This window comes from Myiozetetes cayanensis, unplaced genomic scaffold (genome assembly GCF_022539395.1).
Source record: "Myiozetetes cayanensis isolate MyiCay16 unplaced genomic scaffold, myiCay2020 scf2-11, whole genome shotgun sequence".
In the NCBI taxonomy this organism is placed as follows: domain Eukaryota; kingdom Metazoa; phylum Chordata; class Aves; order Passeriformes; family Tyrannidae; genus Myiozetetes; species Myiozetetes cayanensis.
In genome coordinates this window covers 80476913-80492879 of record NW_026087411.1, presented here as the reverse complement: position 1 = coordinate 80492879, position 15967 = coordinate 80476913, and the positions used below count along the sequence as shown (strand labels likewise).

Here is a 15967-nt window from a genome sequence, read left to right as displayed (position 1 = left end):
TTATAGTGTGCCAAATAGAGAGGCATGATTAAATTTAAGCCTACTACTTTCAGTGCAGAGAAAAGAATCAAACCATGCATGAAGATGTCACTCATCATCTGAGTACAGAAAAAGGAGAAGGGGGTGTATGGGGGGGTAATTCTTGCAGAGCTGTTTCCCATCTAGCCACGCCACAAAGATAAGGTACTCAAGTTTCCCAGGTTTCTTTCCCCAATACCACAGAGTTTCAGCTTAAACAGTAATAATCAGCACCTGGAACAACTCACCAAAATGGCTAACTTAACAAACTAAACAAGGAAATTTGTTGGCTAAGCTAAATTTTAAAGTAAGACTTGGAAAAAATAATTTTACTTCAGTGTGGTAAGGAAGAATAAGTATAAGGAAAGAGAAAGCATACACAAGACATAACATAGAAAGTACATTTTCAAAAGATACAGATTCAGACACTTGCTGGTTGGACAGAAACTTAGTTTTCAAAAGAGAGGATGAATTTTAACCTTCCAAGGAAATCACAGGTATACATATTAATACAAAATAGATAATATTAAGAAGTAACAGATGAAGAACAGCCCAACAGAAGCCATATGAAACAATCTTGCAAAGTTGATTCCATCTGGGACACACACAAGCAGGGCAAAAAAGAATTAAAGGTACCCTTCTGATGAAATTTATGCTGCTGCAGCCATCCAGTACAGTGGTAGCTAATCCCCAAACCCAGACACTGAGCTCAAATACAAATTCCAAGCACAGTAAGTAATCAGGAATCATACTGCAGTAGCAGCAAATGCTTTCATCATGATTGTCATAGAAAGGAAGTAGTTGGAGAATGAAGAATCTATATACCCTTCATTTGAATCCCATTGTTTACTGTGGGGCTAAATTGTAACTGCCAGATCATGGTACATGATTTCTTCTATTTCCTTTCTTCGTATTTTGGTAGCTGCTATTTTGAATACTTATTAAGTCTAAGGATCCTTGTTTAAATTATAAGCTGAATTTCAATACACTTTTTCTAGTTAAGTTTTGAGATACAAAACCAATGCACATAAAAGAAATATGTGGCTGTCAATTCTTTAGCACCATAACTGAAATCTAAATACCAGTCTTTAAACTATTTGACAGACCAGCTTTTTGACCCAGGCTTAAAACCTCTTCAACCTAATTAGGGAATAGAAGTAAAGCTAGAGTATAATTAATACCTTCATTAACAAAAAGACAAACTTGCTAAATTGAGAACGATTGGTGGAGGGTTCAGTGAGGAAGACTGAAGTAAGTTAAGACACCTTAGACCACTAAAAGAAGATGTGACTAGCTTTAGTATTTCTTAAGCTCATAAGGAAAAAAAAAAAAAAAAGAGAGACCAGCAAGAAAGTTTTAGAATTTCAGACTCTTTCAGTCTCATTAAAAACTAGTTTCTAGTATTGAGACTTTGGATTTTTTGACATGAGAGAGATTATACAACTTCATTTTGTTGTGTGTTTTGTTTCCCCCCCCCCCCAATTCTTTAATAAACAGACCCAGGATTTCCTAGTTCAAAATTAATTATTCACAATTTACATTTCAGTATGCAGAGAAACAGCAGCAGAGTACAAGACCTCTCCGCTCGGAGGGACATCAGTGCCAACTTAAGAGCAGCTGTCATTCCCTACTGAATTAACACACAAGCTGCCTCAGCATCTGAGCTGTGTCATACATTCAGTTCCTAAACTTTGCCAAATCTCTTGCAGACCTTCCTAACTATTACACTGAATGCTACAATAGTCTTCAGAAGGCTTTTTTCTTGCTTGTAGGTATTTAAATAAATGCCTTGGACGTATAGAAAAGAAAATACAGGGTTGTTCTAATACCAAACAAGTCAAGAAGAGAAAAAAGCAGTTTAAAGTAAGAGTTTACAAGCTTCAACCAAAAAAATTAAATAGGCAATTAACAGTCGAAGTCCTCCCTTACAAGACACAGAACTGTATCAAGAAGCTACTACAGTGTTGTGTATCAGTGCAAGGTCTGAACTTCCAGGTCTACAAAAGATCATAAATAAATGTCTACAAAACAGTACTGGAAAGCAAAACAAAGTTACCAGTTTCTACTGCTACAATAATTGTTCATGAGAACATTAGATGATTTTCATGCTGCTGGCTTTGATTATCAAACAATTACACACAAAAAAGAGCTGGGAATTTATTTGCGGGTTGAAGTTTACCGCCTACTCTTTTCACCCCTACATGCATCTTAATCTGGCTTGTAACACCCCAACCAGAACAGTAGTTCATGCTGTCTCCTCCTTCCTCCCCAAAAGTCTGCCTCAAGGGTTGCTACATCCCACCTTGACCCCTGCAAGTCTACCCTTTATTAAAGTCCAGCATCTTTCAGGGATTGCTTTGGCACTTCCATGCCTATGCCAGCTCAACAAATTGAAACACAATCTTCTGCTGAGCACATGCTCTCCAGGCACTATAAAGACCTTCCCAATAATGCAGCATTAGCCCTAAGGGCACTGCCAGCTCCTCTCTCCAGCCTTACTTCCACCTTCCAAAATATATCTCAGACTCTTGTGAGGATAAATACTTGACACAGTTCGATAAGTCAAGGCAGTCAGCCTTTGAACCACACAACATTACCCCCCACAAAGAAAAGGTTTTATAAACAATTTCTTCACCTCTGCCTACTCACAGGCATACTCACAATACCCGCATTATCAAGTGTCTTGCAGAACCTATCAATCACACTAAGAGTCTGGGAAGAGACAGGGCAAATGACTGAGTACCAGCAAATTTCTCTTGGAGCATCCTCCAGTTTCTCAAACTGAGAGTTTAATTAGCCTTACAATCATCTTATTATTTCTCTGTTCCTTTTAAACAGTGCACCACCTCCTATATCATCAATTATCTGTTTTGAAACAAAGCAGAAGATCTACTGCCCACAAACACTGATGATTTTATACCAAAGTACTTCCATACAGTTTGTATCCCACCTTAACCAACATATCAAGGCAAGACATTTGGCTTTAAGTCATCTGTAAAAACTACCCCAGATCATTAGCAGTATTAAACCAGTTATGTTGGATTTGTGTCCCTTTTGGTCCTTAATTATTTAAACATATGGCTTTTCCTCCTGAGATGTTCAGTTTCAGCTCTCTCGGAAAGAGGAAAATAAAAGCCAACTGTCAGGTGGTCTCCTGCTAGATCTGAAAGGGTGCAACCAAGGCAGTTGTCTCTCTAAGTACACAAATAATGGGGGGAAAGTGTGATTATATTGTGTTAAAAAAAAATAAGTCTTGCCATGAGCAACTCCTTCAAGTTCCATGAAGTACGAGTATTTTTTTACTTAAAAAGTTCCCAGAACTTACAGCTCCACTGCCTCTGTTGGGGACAGTGTGCACTACCTTTAATGTTTACATCAGAGTTCTCTCTTTGAGAGTACTACAACTGAAAGATGACATTCTGACCAGATGCAGAAGCTCATTTTAAGCAGTAGTCATTAAGGTTTTAAGTATGGTCTTTAAGATAGCTAATTAATTAGCAATGAACATATTTTATGAACAGAGTCCAAAACCTTGCTGACTTTCATGATCCAACTAGTCAGAAGAATAAAAGGTTCGATTTTACTCAGGAATTACATACCTGGAACAATAGAAGATATGTAACACAAACTTTCTAGTACAAACTTACTATGGAAAGCAGCATTTTAGCCTCACATAAATTAAGCCAGAACACTAAACAAAGGGGAAAATGCCCCAAGGTCCAAGAATGCTGCCTGCGTTTTTCCCAACTACAGCCACCACAGCTGTTTTTAAGTAGCTTCACTATAGGAAAAGTATTAGCTATTAAGCATGGCATCTTTTTCCCTGTCCAAAGTAGTAAGAAGCTCAGTCTTGAACCACATTTGTACAGAATTCACTCACTTTGAATACCAAAGAATTTGTCTCAGGCAAGAATAGAATTTCAGCAAAGCAGAGAAAAGATGAAAAATCACTGCTTTATCTTTCCCTTCCTCTCACCTAGAGAGCCCATTCTGAACCTTCCTTCCACACATATTCTGCTCCACAACTAGCTCAACAGAACTATGCATTTTTCTGCTCAAAGACAAGAACTGAACAGTTCTGCTTATGTTGATATGAAACACCAAGTAATTCTGGAGCTAGATGTGCCACTTCTCTATTTTATTGATCTACTCCAAATATGAGCTGAGCCACAAATCCACATTGCACTACCTTTTTTGCACAGTTCTTAATAGTTAAAGATATGCAAAATTTGCATTTGGTGGACACCAATCAATTGTTATAAGGTTAAAATACCAAAGCAGTTGCCTTGCAGAAATGCTATTTCTCATCCTATTGTAATATGGCATCTTAGATGCCGAACTCTAGAGGAGGAAGGGACAAGGTAAAAACCCCTACTAATATTACAAGTAGCATTTGACCAATAACTTGCATGAAGAGGAACTTTTATCTTGCATGGCAAATCTAAGACCTCATTTTACATTTCAGTCAGTACTTCCAACCTGGAAGCCTTGACCAAAATACACAATAATTCAGAGAAGAAACATGAAACTGCAGCCACCAGCGAATCTTCCACCAAGCCTTTATTGAATTTCCACCAAGGAATGGAATTGTTGTCTCCATCCATGTAAACATTAAAGTGACAGTCCTGCTGCATCATAGCTCCTGTTGCAAACAACAAAGCAAGTTTAAAGACATTACAGAGTTGCGAGATTATTGCTTTGAAGGATAAAAGTCAGTAAGATCTACTTAAATGACTACTGTCAATTGCCTACTGACACTAGGCACATCCCCAACTGGATACCAGGATTCCAGCTGTGGCCTGTGATTATCCTTTCATGAAGGTGACCAACCCCTGTTGATACCTGTTGATTGTATCAATTCATAACTCTTATCACTTGGCTGCTTACTGGAATATCAGTAACAGTGCGAACTGCAGCTTTTATCCAGACAGTACGGCTACCCTAGAAACACAAGGATTTCATGTTTGCCACAGCAGCATTGGGACATTTACTGTAATCTTTGCACCACAGCATTTTCTAATCAGCCTTTACATGCTGGGCTGATCTCACACTCCAAACACATCTGGCAGAAAGTGGTGATCAACTGAGCCATGGTGTAATCAACATGAGCTATTTCAGTGTCCGCACTGCTGTCACTTTTATTCTGAGAAGAATTCTACCCCCAAATGATCTCCTTTCCTCAGAAAACCATTTGGTTTTAATAAACTTGTAGAAGTGAAGCTGTTACTAGCCTATCAACTCTGTCAAGAACAGCAATTTGCAATCCATTACAAATATGAATAAGACCAGAAATATATTGGAAGGAGCCTGATGTTTCAGCTGCACTACTCAGATGTTACACATTGAGAAAACATGAAAAAACCAAACTTGGGTGGGGATGAGACAACGTCCAAGCAGCTTCAGTGACATGATGATTAGCTACAGCCTCTATGCTGGAAACAGGTCAGTTAAGAAGACAGGTTCAGAACCCATGTCCAGACCATGGCCCTGTTTTTGGAACGAAATGCCCACAACCATGCAGGCAGTCCTGTTGAAAACATGGACATATATGTAGCAAAAAGGAACTAAGTGTAATGCAAACCTCTCCATACAGCCAGTGCAACAGTATGACCTCCTGGATGCACACTGAAGCAGCTGCAACTAAGCAGCAAGCACTTTATAACACGGTTGTCATTGTTTCAATCCATTTGTTCTTGTATCTATGCATCTACAATAAAGAAACAAAAAGACCATAACAATTCCTAAGCCCAGATGGCTGCCTCATATGTTAATGCTGTGTGTTAAAACAGGGTGTTTTTACAAACTGACTGATGTCCTTCACAATTAAGACATAGCTTTACTCTCTCCTTGATAAAAAAATAAAGTAAAATATGAAATCAAATGTTGCTTTATGTCCATCCTCCTGTACTACATCAGTTAAACAATATTCTTTGCTTCTGCCACACAGACAGGGGAGTTTAAGTTTCAATAATTCTGAAAAAATTAACATCTACTACCAATAGACTTTACTCTTCAACATGAGCCAGCAGCCCTTTACATACTGCAGATTTCTTAATGTTAAATAAACAAACAAACAAATAAATAAATAAATAAAATCGGTTGATTTCAATGGACCATCCACCTGAGAGATAGAAGATGCAGTTAGGACTACTATCATTTAAAAAATCTGAGAGTAGTAAGTTGCTATCAACAGTTCAAAGTCATCAATGTTTCTGGATGATGCGTTTGCAAGTGGCATTGGAAATCTCCTATTACGCTATTGATGAGTGGGGAAGTTGGAATGCATCGCATAGGCTCGCATCCAGGCAGCAAAGCTTTGTGTGGAGTCAGATCTCCAAACTGGAACACCCAGAAGCGTTGATTAAACTCCTAAGTATGATATGGAGCATTATATTTTTAAAGTACCTTCTCATAATACTGAATAAGCAACTTCCAGCTGCCCGATAAACAAGAATCACCTCTTTAAACTCATCTATTCCAAACATAGCAAACTTTGCCTGCTAACACTCTTGCCATTCACAAACAACAAAGTCATCTGAAGTTTAAATCAAGCTTAGCAAAACCAGACTCTATGTGGTGCAGAATGAAAGATCAGAAAGTCGCAGGCAAGGCTCACATATAAAAATACCATTGTTTCACATGCCAGCAACAAAACATCACCTGTGATAAAATAGGTGTTTTGAAATATAGGTGTTTTGAAAACACTGGCACACTAGATATGCTGACTTACTTATGGCTTGCTGTCCCTTAGCAGAATGTACATTCTCCTATTAATTAGGTTTACATAAAGCTATAAAACTTAGATTAAAAGCTACAGGCACGATAACCATACTTTGGATTGCAGAAGCATGCAACAAGATGCAAAGCCAAGTCTCCATTTAAAAAGGTTAAATTTTAAAACCCCAGGATTGCTAAAGAACTGATGTAATGATATGTTAAACCTCTTGTCTACATTCAACCTATATGTATTGAGAAACAGCAGCCTTTAGAGCCAGGAAACAGGCCAGCTGGCTTCCTCCTTTCATACAAGTCCCTGAAATGAGAAGTGAAGGGAAGAGTCCTTGTGAAAGGAGTTTGAACTCCCACTTAAGTGCATCTATGTTCAATTACGTGTGAAGATGTACACCCTAGCTAGTGCAGTCCTGCACTGTGGCAAGATAACTGTTCACTGCCTTATTTTGAGGACCTTCCTCTAAACTTGTAAACTCTCACATGTTTAAAGAATGTGGGCGACGAGTCAGCATGTTTTATTCATGCTTTGAGCAGTCATGTCTTTCTCTCAGTTCTGTTGAGGACCATTTTAGAACATTCTGTAAACTACCAGAGTGACTTAAGAGATATAACAAAACTATGCCAGAGGCACTGGGAGCCTGCCAGGCACTGCAGGCTAACCCCTGACCATCTGGTATGGAAGCACCCGCTGCCATTGTGTCACCCGTGCTCGTGCCAAGCCAAGAGTCTGTCTGAAGTGAAGGACTATACTGTCAGTAGTCAACTCACAGTCTTGTCCCACCTCTTTAGGACAGAAAAGTTTAAGAAACTTTCTTGAAAAGACATGTCCTTTGGTAGAATAATCCTAGCTCAAGTGGACTGAACTCTCCAATCCACCCTTACAGGTATTTCACACCTCAGCCATAACCTAGTCTCCTAAATACCTAGAGACAACGAGCAAAGAACATTGCTTTCTTTTTCATTCCTTCTTTGAGACAGTAAAGCAAACTTGGCAAAGCACATGGCTCAACTGTTTTGTTGGAGCTCTATGGCCCAACTGCAACGCAGGGATTTCCTGCCAGCTTGCTTTCTACCTGTGGTAACTTTGTATATTGGCTTATGACCAAAACGACTTGATTGCCACAAGTCAGACCCAAGCTGCAGACATGTCCTGTCAGCAACCTGAAGTTTTCAGTACATATGAGAGACAGGGATTGCTTTCTTGGTGGTCTCAAGCACGATCATATCTATGTACTCACAAAATCTCCTCCACAAACAATATTGTAACACATTTGAGTTTTATCAATAGCTAGGAAAAACAGGTTCTAGGAAAGGCAACCAAGTGACATGCTGCCTCAGTTCAAATGACCAGAGTAAAAAATACATAAATACATAATATCAGCAGAGCACCAGGACCTTTTAGCATCCAATGCCTTTCATTAAACTAAGTTAAGGTACAGATATAATCTAAAACAAAGCATGAGATCACATTATCCAGGGCAGGAAGGAGGAGCAGAAGGGTATTTAGGCTTGGCTTATCCAGAACTCAGTGGTAACATTGTGCACTGCCATTTCCTATACTATGCCTACAACTAAGCCACAGTGGGTGCCCCATTTACCAGCAGCATAGAAAACACTGTTCTACTATTCCACCTACATTCATTTCAAGGCTGATGTCCAACAGCACTTGTGAAGCTAGTCCAGATGGCTAGTATATTCCCTCTCCTAGTGAACTACAACTCTCAACTGCTTCAGCAAATGTGTTTCACAACCTAAAGAGAAGACTTTATGAGCACAAGCAAAACGTTTTATATATCGATTTTGAGTGGTTTCAACCAGCTCTGCAGAAGTAAACATGATCAAAACAGCATGATTAAAAGCATTAAAAACTGGCTTAGGGGTCTAGTATACGGTTTGCAAGATTCCAGAAAAAGCAGGCTTTACCATAGCCTGCAAAGTGACAAGCTAGCCCCTGCCAAATATTCTAATTGACTTCTACCAATTGCCAACATCTGGTTTATTCAGGTTAATTTAAGCCACTAGCTCTCATTCAAGTGAAATTTTGGACAGAAGGAAAATCATTCAGCCATGCTGAATCTGATGGAGTGGGATACTTTAATATCAGTTTACCAATGAAGCTTCACACTGCAATCTTGCTGATACTGCTGACTCAGGAGAATGAAAGTACTGCTGCAAACCCTGGGCTACAGATCACTGCCTGCAAAGCTACTAGGAAGGCTTCTTCTATTGCATCATTTAGTTTGAGTTCAGGGTTTAGCCCTGTGCCAGGTGACCCATTCTTTTCTTTAAATGTCCTGAGCTCAGATTCAGACCCTGGCTTGCTTTTTTGTTTGCATGGTATTTGAAACCCCTCTGTCCAAACCAGCCAGAATATTTCTTCGAATCTGCATGCCATGTTCAAGCTTGGAATTCAAGGTCATCAGACACTCATTGGTGAGACCCTAGTATTTCCCTTAGGAAAAAGCGTTACTATGGGAGTAACGCTGAGACTATTATGAAACATACTCTGCTCCTAAAGAGAAGTGATTAACACTATGCTCTGGTCACTGTCATCCTGACCATCTCATAAATAGCTACTCCATTGTCAAGGCCTACTGATGGTAGTCAGTACAACAGAAAGAACTGAGTTGACCCAGAATTTGTCATCCATGGCCTTGACAAAGCATGTTTAACAGAAGGATCTTGCTTACTCTTGAAAAAGTCTAAGAATACCTGCCCTCAGCTGAGGAAATGACAAGGGGAGGGTGGGTAGGACTAGTCCATCTATCAAGTTACACTGCTTAGGTGAAAAAAAGTTTAATATTACACTGCCTACCCACTTTTCTGCTCCTTCATCCTCCCTTTTCCTTTCCGTAGGCATTGCACCATAAGATAACTTAAATACAGAACAGCTGAGATGCACAAGATCAAGTGATCCTGCCCATGTTTCAGCATTCATATCTTAAGATGAATTTAAACTTCTACCCTGATTCAAACATGTTTTGAAGAATTATTTGCTAGCTAAGTCTTAGCTTAATTAAAAGAGCAGCCTTCTCTTGGTATTACATATGCCTTAGAAACAGTATGGTGCTGGGGGGGAATTGAAAGTTAATGCCACTTAAAAACTCAAGAACAACTAATCTAAGAAGTCTTCGTATTAGTTCCCCTCACCCATGAAAGACATTTCTACTCCTATTCAGGGACAACCCACATGCCTCCAAATGAAGTGTGTCTTCAACACTGTTTTGGGAAAGGACACGGTAGAAGCCCAAAGAAACAGAGAGCTATTCCACACAAAGACTGATGAAAAGGCCTTACACACAAATAAACCATTAATGAATTAAAGAAAATAATTGCTTGCTTGGATTTTTTTTTCTTTTCAGGTGTGAGAACGATTCACTGGGGTGACAAGAGAAGTTCACAATTTACAATTCACCTTAGCTATGACAACAAAAACCAAGACACAGCATTCCAGCTGATCTTCAATTGTAACTTTAAACAAAGTCAGTTCTCTCATACATAGAAGCTGTGACAAATTACTGCAATACAAGATACAGTGAGACATATAAAAGCAGTTTCATTAGTAAAATGTGAAGGATTAAGCCCAGTATGTACAGGGACTGTGTTCTTGGCAATTTTCTTCAAGATACTTCCACAGCTGTAAAGACTGTCAGCTGGACTGCAGAGCAATGCAGTACATCTGCGCTACTCCCACTAGGAAAGGGCCCCAAGTGCCAACAGACTTGGAACACTCCTCAAATCGCTTCAACAGCAAACAACTTCTGAAATACGCATCCAAGTTAACCTTATGCTTTAACCTACCAAGGTAACAGTCACCGAAGTCTAGGTACTCAAGATAGCTCCACTGATCTCTACCTTTCCCAAAAGACAGAGACAGACATATTCTTCAGGAATAAGACAGAGGCAACTTCATCTTTACTGAGCCTAGGCAAAAAGGCTCATTTTGATCCACTGCTTTTGGACAACAGACACTTCTCTTTCAACAGCAGAGACCACAGCAATCCAAACTTGTTAGGTCAACCCCACAGTTTGCAGAAGAAAGGTAGAAACACTGCAGGAAAAAAAGTGCCTGTATAAGCAAAATACCAACATCAGCCCTGCAGTTTAGTTATCATCATGAATGAAACTATAAACTTGCTTTTAGAGCCTTTGTTTGCCAGCTACATACAAATATACAAAATTAGACTTGGGATGGAAATATGTTACAACATATACACAGCTCATCTCCACAGCCACAGACAACTGAATCCTGATCTTCATCTGCTATGCTTTCACTTCTCATAAACATCTCCCAGCTCTCCATCAGGCCTCTAGAAGGGCCTTCTACCTTATGAGAATTATTTTGAAGAAGTAAGAAGGCACCATGTGGTCTTTTTAGAACATACACTCCATAACTTCCTCCTATTGTAAAGAAATTCACTCAACAAAATCAGTCAAGGAAAATCCCAGCCACTTTTAACACTTTCAGAAACAGGAACCTGTTACAACCAACTGCAGAGGCAACAACTTCACTGGTTTTCAATTCACTTCCCTAAATGAAAGCCTGACAGTCTGTTTCTGAGTGAGATTCTCTATCTATACAGAGATAGATATATACATCTATCATGTATTTTCACATTTGAAAGTCATTTCCCTTCTCCAGAAGCACCTCCCTGTTCATATCATCAGTCATCACCATTTGAGACTGTACTTGTCCCCCACAACCCTCAGTGAAGCCTTAACACATTTTTCAGAACTATTCTGAGAATGAAATTTCAATGATGTGCCCTAGGACTGCCTTCCCAGTTGAATTATCACTTTATATATCCATATGCCTTATTCACCCACTCTGCAATGGCCCTTCTCTTTGCATCAAAATAAAGTTGCTAATATCCACTTCTTCATGGGAAGACTTTCCTCATTTGCTGTATCTAACTGTAATCTAGTTAACTCAACATGGTTAGCTGAGGGATATAAATCCATATCATTCTCGTGACTTTAAGACACCTTTAAGATGACAACATTTTGGTTAAGTACAAAATGGTCAGAGCTTTAACATATCAACTGTCCCAAACCATCAGAGCAGTCCAGATTTACATTCCTTTTCTCTCCACAGGAAATTGAGAAGCACATTTAATGCCATCTTGCACTACTTCCAGCAGTTGCTGAAAATTCAGTAGTATGAAGTGGAGTTCAAGAAAATGGTAAATCTTGCTGAGCATATGATAGCAACCTAACGATTCTTCAGTACTTCTTTACATGACAAGCCCGTGCAGCACCCAGAGCCCATGCCAAAGGACAGAAGCATCTATATTAAAGTCTGTAGTTGAAAACTATGCACATACAGAAAAACACACAAAAGTGAACACTTAGCAGCTCAGCTTTGGTTCAGGGAAGACATTAATTATGTTCTTTCCTCCCTTCCTCACACTCATGCACTCGTATCCAAATCATACTTTTTATTCCTGAGAGCAAGTTCCCTCTAAGTAATACTCAGGGGAAACCTATATCAAACAAACAAATAAACAAACAGAACACCTCAAACCAAAACACCCCACACTTTTTCATCTATAATCTTCCCATAACCCTCTGGAACTAATACCTTCTGCAGAAAACATATGAGGGCAGGCTTCATTGTATCCTATCCTTACAGGACTACTTAACTTATGTTAAATAGTTGATCTCTCAATTTAATTTACAAAGCCCAATTGCTAAGTAGGGGAGTAGAAGAGGGGTTGTGTGACATGACACCTGGCTACTAAAACACTAACAAAAGTTATGGAGTTCCCTAAGGACACAGAACCCTAATACCAATACTAGAAGCATCACTTCAACCATCACTCCCTGGTACCTGAGGTTTTAATCATCTCAATCCTTTATAACTTGACTTAAAACTTACTGTAAGGTATTGGCTAGTTTTATCTTTCCTTCTCCATGTCTTCAAATGCTACTTATCCAACTTGAAATGAACTTAGTCACATGGTTTAGATCTACCTCCACTTAGCACCATATCTCCTGTCTGCATGTGTGCATTGCTCTTTCAAAGGATGAACTTGTAATTTACTCTCTTATTACAATATATAAAGCCCATTTTAACACTTGCTCACAAGACATATGTCAGAGTTCAAGAAATTGCCTGTCAATTCACAGTTATGAGGACATGCCTTAGGTTTAAGAACCTGATAATATTTTTTTCTGTTAAAACATGAACTTGATTTTTATTTATAGTCCACAAATTTTGAACATGCATATCTCCCACAGACAATATTCTGTCCTTAATCATATCAGACAGTTAAACTCTGAACTGTTATATACAGATTGGAAAATACAAGGAAAAATGAGCATGGACGTATCTTTACAGGAAATTATAATTTCTCTTCCTCTTGTTTGTCTGATATGCAGGTACATATGAAATTACATAAAATGCTACTGGCTTCTGTCTCTACTACACTCACTTTCTCAAGTAGTAACATTAGCACTAATATCCAAACATAGACCCTTTAGAGTCCTTAATATAGCACTGGTAGGTTGTTTCAACCTCACTTTGATCCTGCCTATTCCAGATAGTATTTATATATATATATATATTTATATTTTTATATATATATACAGAGACACAATATGTTTTTAAATACATGAGCTATGCTTTTTTGTTTGAGCTAAAGCTTCTAGTAACAGTTACAGTAGGACAGTCCAGACACAATCTACAGATTAAAGTGTCCACAGCTATCAAACAACAACATAGGAGAGACATCAATAACCAAGATGATTTTTTAAAATATACAAGAAAACAAGACAGAATACATGATTTTAAGACTGATGATCTATTTAAACATTTTAGACCCAAGTCAGTCTTCAGTCAATGCTGCTTACACCAGCATTTCTTAAACGTATACACAACAGTATTTAGATATAGTGAAACACCAGCATACCATTTGTCACTTTAGGGTTAGCTACAAAGTCAACAGAACTGAAATCTGGAAGTATTTTCCAGAAGTAATACTACCTCCTTCTACCAAATACAGCATCATCAGAATTGTACTTACAAACACCTGCACTAGCATTACTTATTAATGGCCAGCAGCCAAGAGACTGCCTGGTATAAAACCTGCTGATCTTTACCCGAAAGAACTTCTTATCATGTCGAAAAAACCATGGGAAACCCATTTGATTTTAGACAGTAAAACTTGCTGTTGATCTGCCAAGTTCAGTGCTGGACAGAGTTACTACTGATAAACACTGCTAGTTAATGTCACGCAACTAAATTATTTCACCATTGTACTACTTGGTGACTCCAAGCAGGGACTGACAGCTGAAATGAAATTGTCAACAAAACACCACTGGCTCATAGTTTTTTAATAAATGTTTTGCCTTCAACCTTGTTTCCTGGATAAACTAGCTAACATCAGTCCAGAATACATCACAAATCTATGAGATAAAGCCACCAGCATTTCCAAGAAAACATGACGGAAACAACTGGGCAGCTCAAGAAGTTGCTGTCAGATATTTGGGACTTCAACAACAGCCCTTAAGCTCTCCAAAGGTTGTCCCAATCTACAGCACAGCATTATCCCAGTGCCTTGCCATTTAAGCACACCGTCATCCAAACCTCTTCAGAAGTCTGCCGTGGCGATGGCCACACTCCTACCAGTGCTTGGCCGACTCTGGACACAGCATTTATGTATACCTCAGCCGAGCTTAATTCTGAGCAAAGTAGGCAGTGACAAGCGTGTGTCCACTTTGCCCTGTGTCCAATCCTCTCCCCTCTTTCCAAGCCCCTGCTCCACAAGGCACTCTTTGCACTGTCTTCCTAGATAAAAGGCAAGAGGTCATGAGAAAAAAAATGGCCGAAAGAGCAGCATTATGCAATAAGAGAAGAAATGCAATAATAACTCATCCTCTCCTGGAGATTTTCCATCACCCTTATGCTTTGCAAGCTGGATTAGAGCAAGCGTGACAGCCAGCCGGCTCAAAGGCCCACTAAAGCACCCTGCGGGCAGGCTCCTCAGCCCCGGGCCATTGCTGGGGAAACAAAAAGGGATGCTCACAGTCCAGGTGCTTTTTCTTGGGCCCCATCACTTCATGCGTGGTGGCTTTGCAGACGGCTCTGGCTACGGCCGATCCCGTAACGCTGTACTGAGCAGCTGCGATGCGATCTGTCAGCGTCTGACCCGACATCTTCGAACGGCGTGCTGGCTGCTGCCTGCTCTGCAGGGGCGGAAAACACGGGAGGGGAAGGGGAGATCCCAGGTTTATCGCCGGCGGTAGGCACGGCAGAGACACGCACAGGCAGGGGCACACAGACACACGCACAATGGTCCCTCGGGTAGCCCGGCCCCTCCCGAGGCGCAGACCCCCCGCCCCGTTGTGTAAGCCTCTGCCTAGCTGGAAGCCGCCTGGGGCAGAAAGAAGGATATTTTAGGCGTTGCAAGGAACGGGTGAAGGAGAAATAATGCCGGCAGCTGAAGGAGGCTGCACACAAATAAGGTGCGAGGCCCCGGGATAGGGGGAAAGGAGCCCCTCCCGCACCTGCCCCGGCAGCGCCCGCCCCAGGAGCTGGCCCCGCTGAGGAGCCGCCGCCGCGCCCCGGCCCCGCTGCAGCGCCCGCCCCACCGCCTCCCCGATGGGAGATTATGGCACCGTTGCGCCATGTTATGCCCTCCCGGTGTCTCCCCCCACCGCCACCCTCCGGCCCGACAGGGAACCCCCCGCGCCGGGAAACGGGGCGCCGCTGCATGCGGCGGCGCCCAGCGCCATGCAGCATCCCGGCGCGGGGGGAGAGCGGGATGAAGCGAGCGCCAGCGGCCGACCTGTCAGTGCGTCCTTGCCTCCCGTCCTCCTGCCGCCGCCTCTCCGGGGAGGGCACCGCCGCCTCCCGCCGCGACCGCTGCCCGGCCCGGCCCGCCGCCCGGCCCGCTGGCGAGGCGCCCCGCGGCGCAGCAGCCCCCCCCGGACCCCCGGCCCCGGTAGCCCCAGGTGCGGGGCGGGCTGCCCCTCCCGCCGCCGCCGCCGCCGCCGCCGGGGATGCGGGGGATGCGCTGGGCGTCCACGCCCGGGAGCCGACGCTGCTATTTCCAGCCGGCGGCTTAATCCTCCCGCAGCCTAATCCCCGCGCTACTGCCGCAGCAGCGCCGCCCCTACCCCGGTGCAGAGGGCGGGACGGAGCGGAGCGGACCGGCGCGGCGCTGCCTTCGCCGCCGCAGATCGGTGGCCCGGCGCAGTCAGGTGACCCCGTCCC

At 41.6% G+C, this 15967-nt stretch overlaps 1 protein-coding gene across 2 annotated transcripts in view; it reads right to left on the bottom strand.

Moving 5' to 3' along the window:
* SNAP91 (synaptosome associated protein 91) overlaps window positions 1–15705 on the bottom strand; it is a 65071-nt gene extending 49366 nt beyond the window's left edge. The window contains exons 1-2 of one of the 2 annotated variants that reach the window (XM_050314449.1): window positions 15540–15705; window positions 14778–14937 (exon numbers count right to left, since the gene is read on the bottom strand). In XM_050314449.1, coding sequence (XP_050170406.1) covers window positions 14778–14907 — 130 coding nt within the window. In that variant the 5' untranslated portion in view covers window positions 14908–14937; window positions 15540–15705. The remainder of the gene's footprint in view (window positions 1–14777; window positions 14938–15539) is intronic. The other variant, XM_050314448.1, reaches the window with a different exon arrangement.
* Between the last annotated feature and the right edge of the window lie 262 nt (window positions 15706–15967).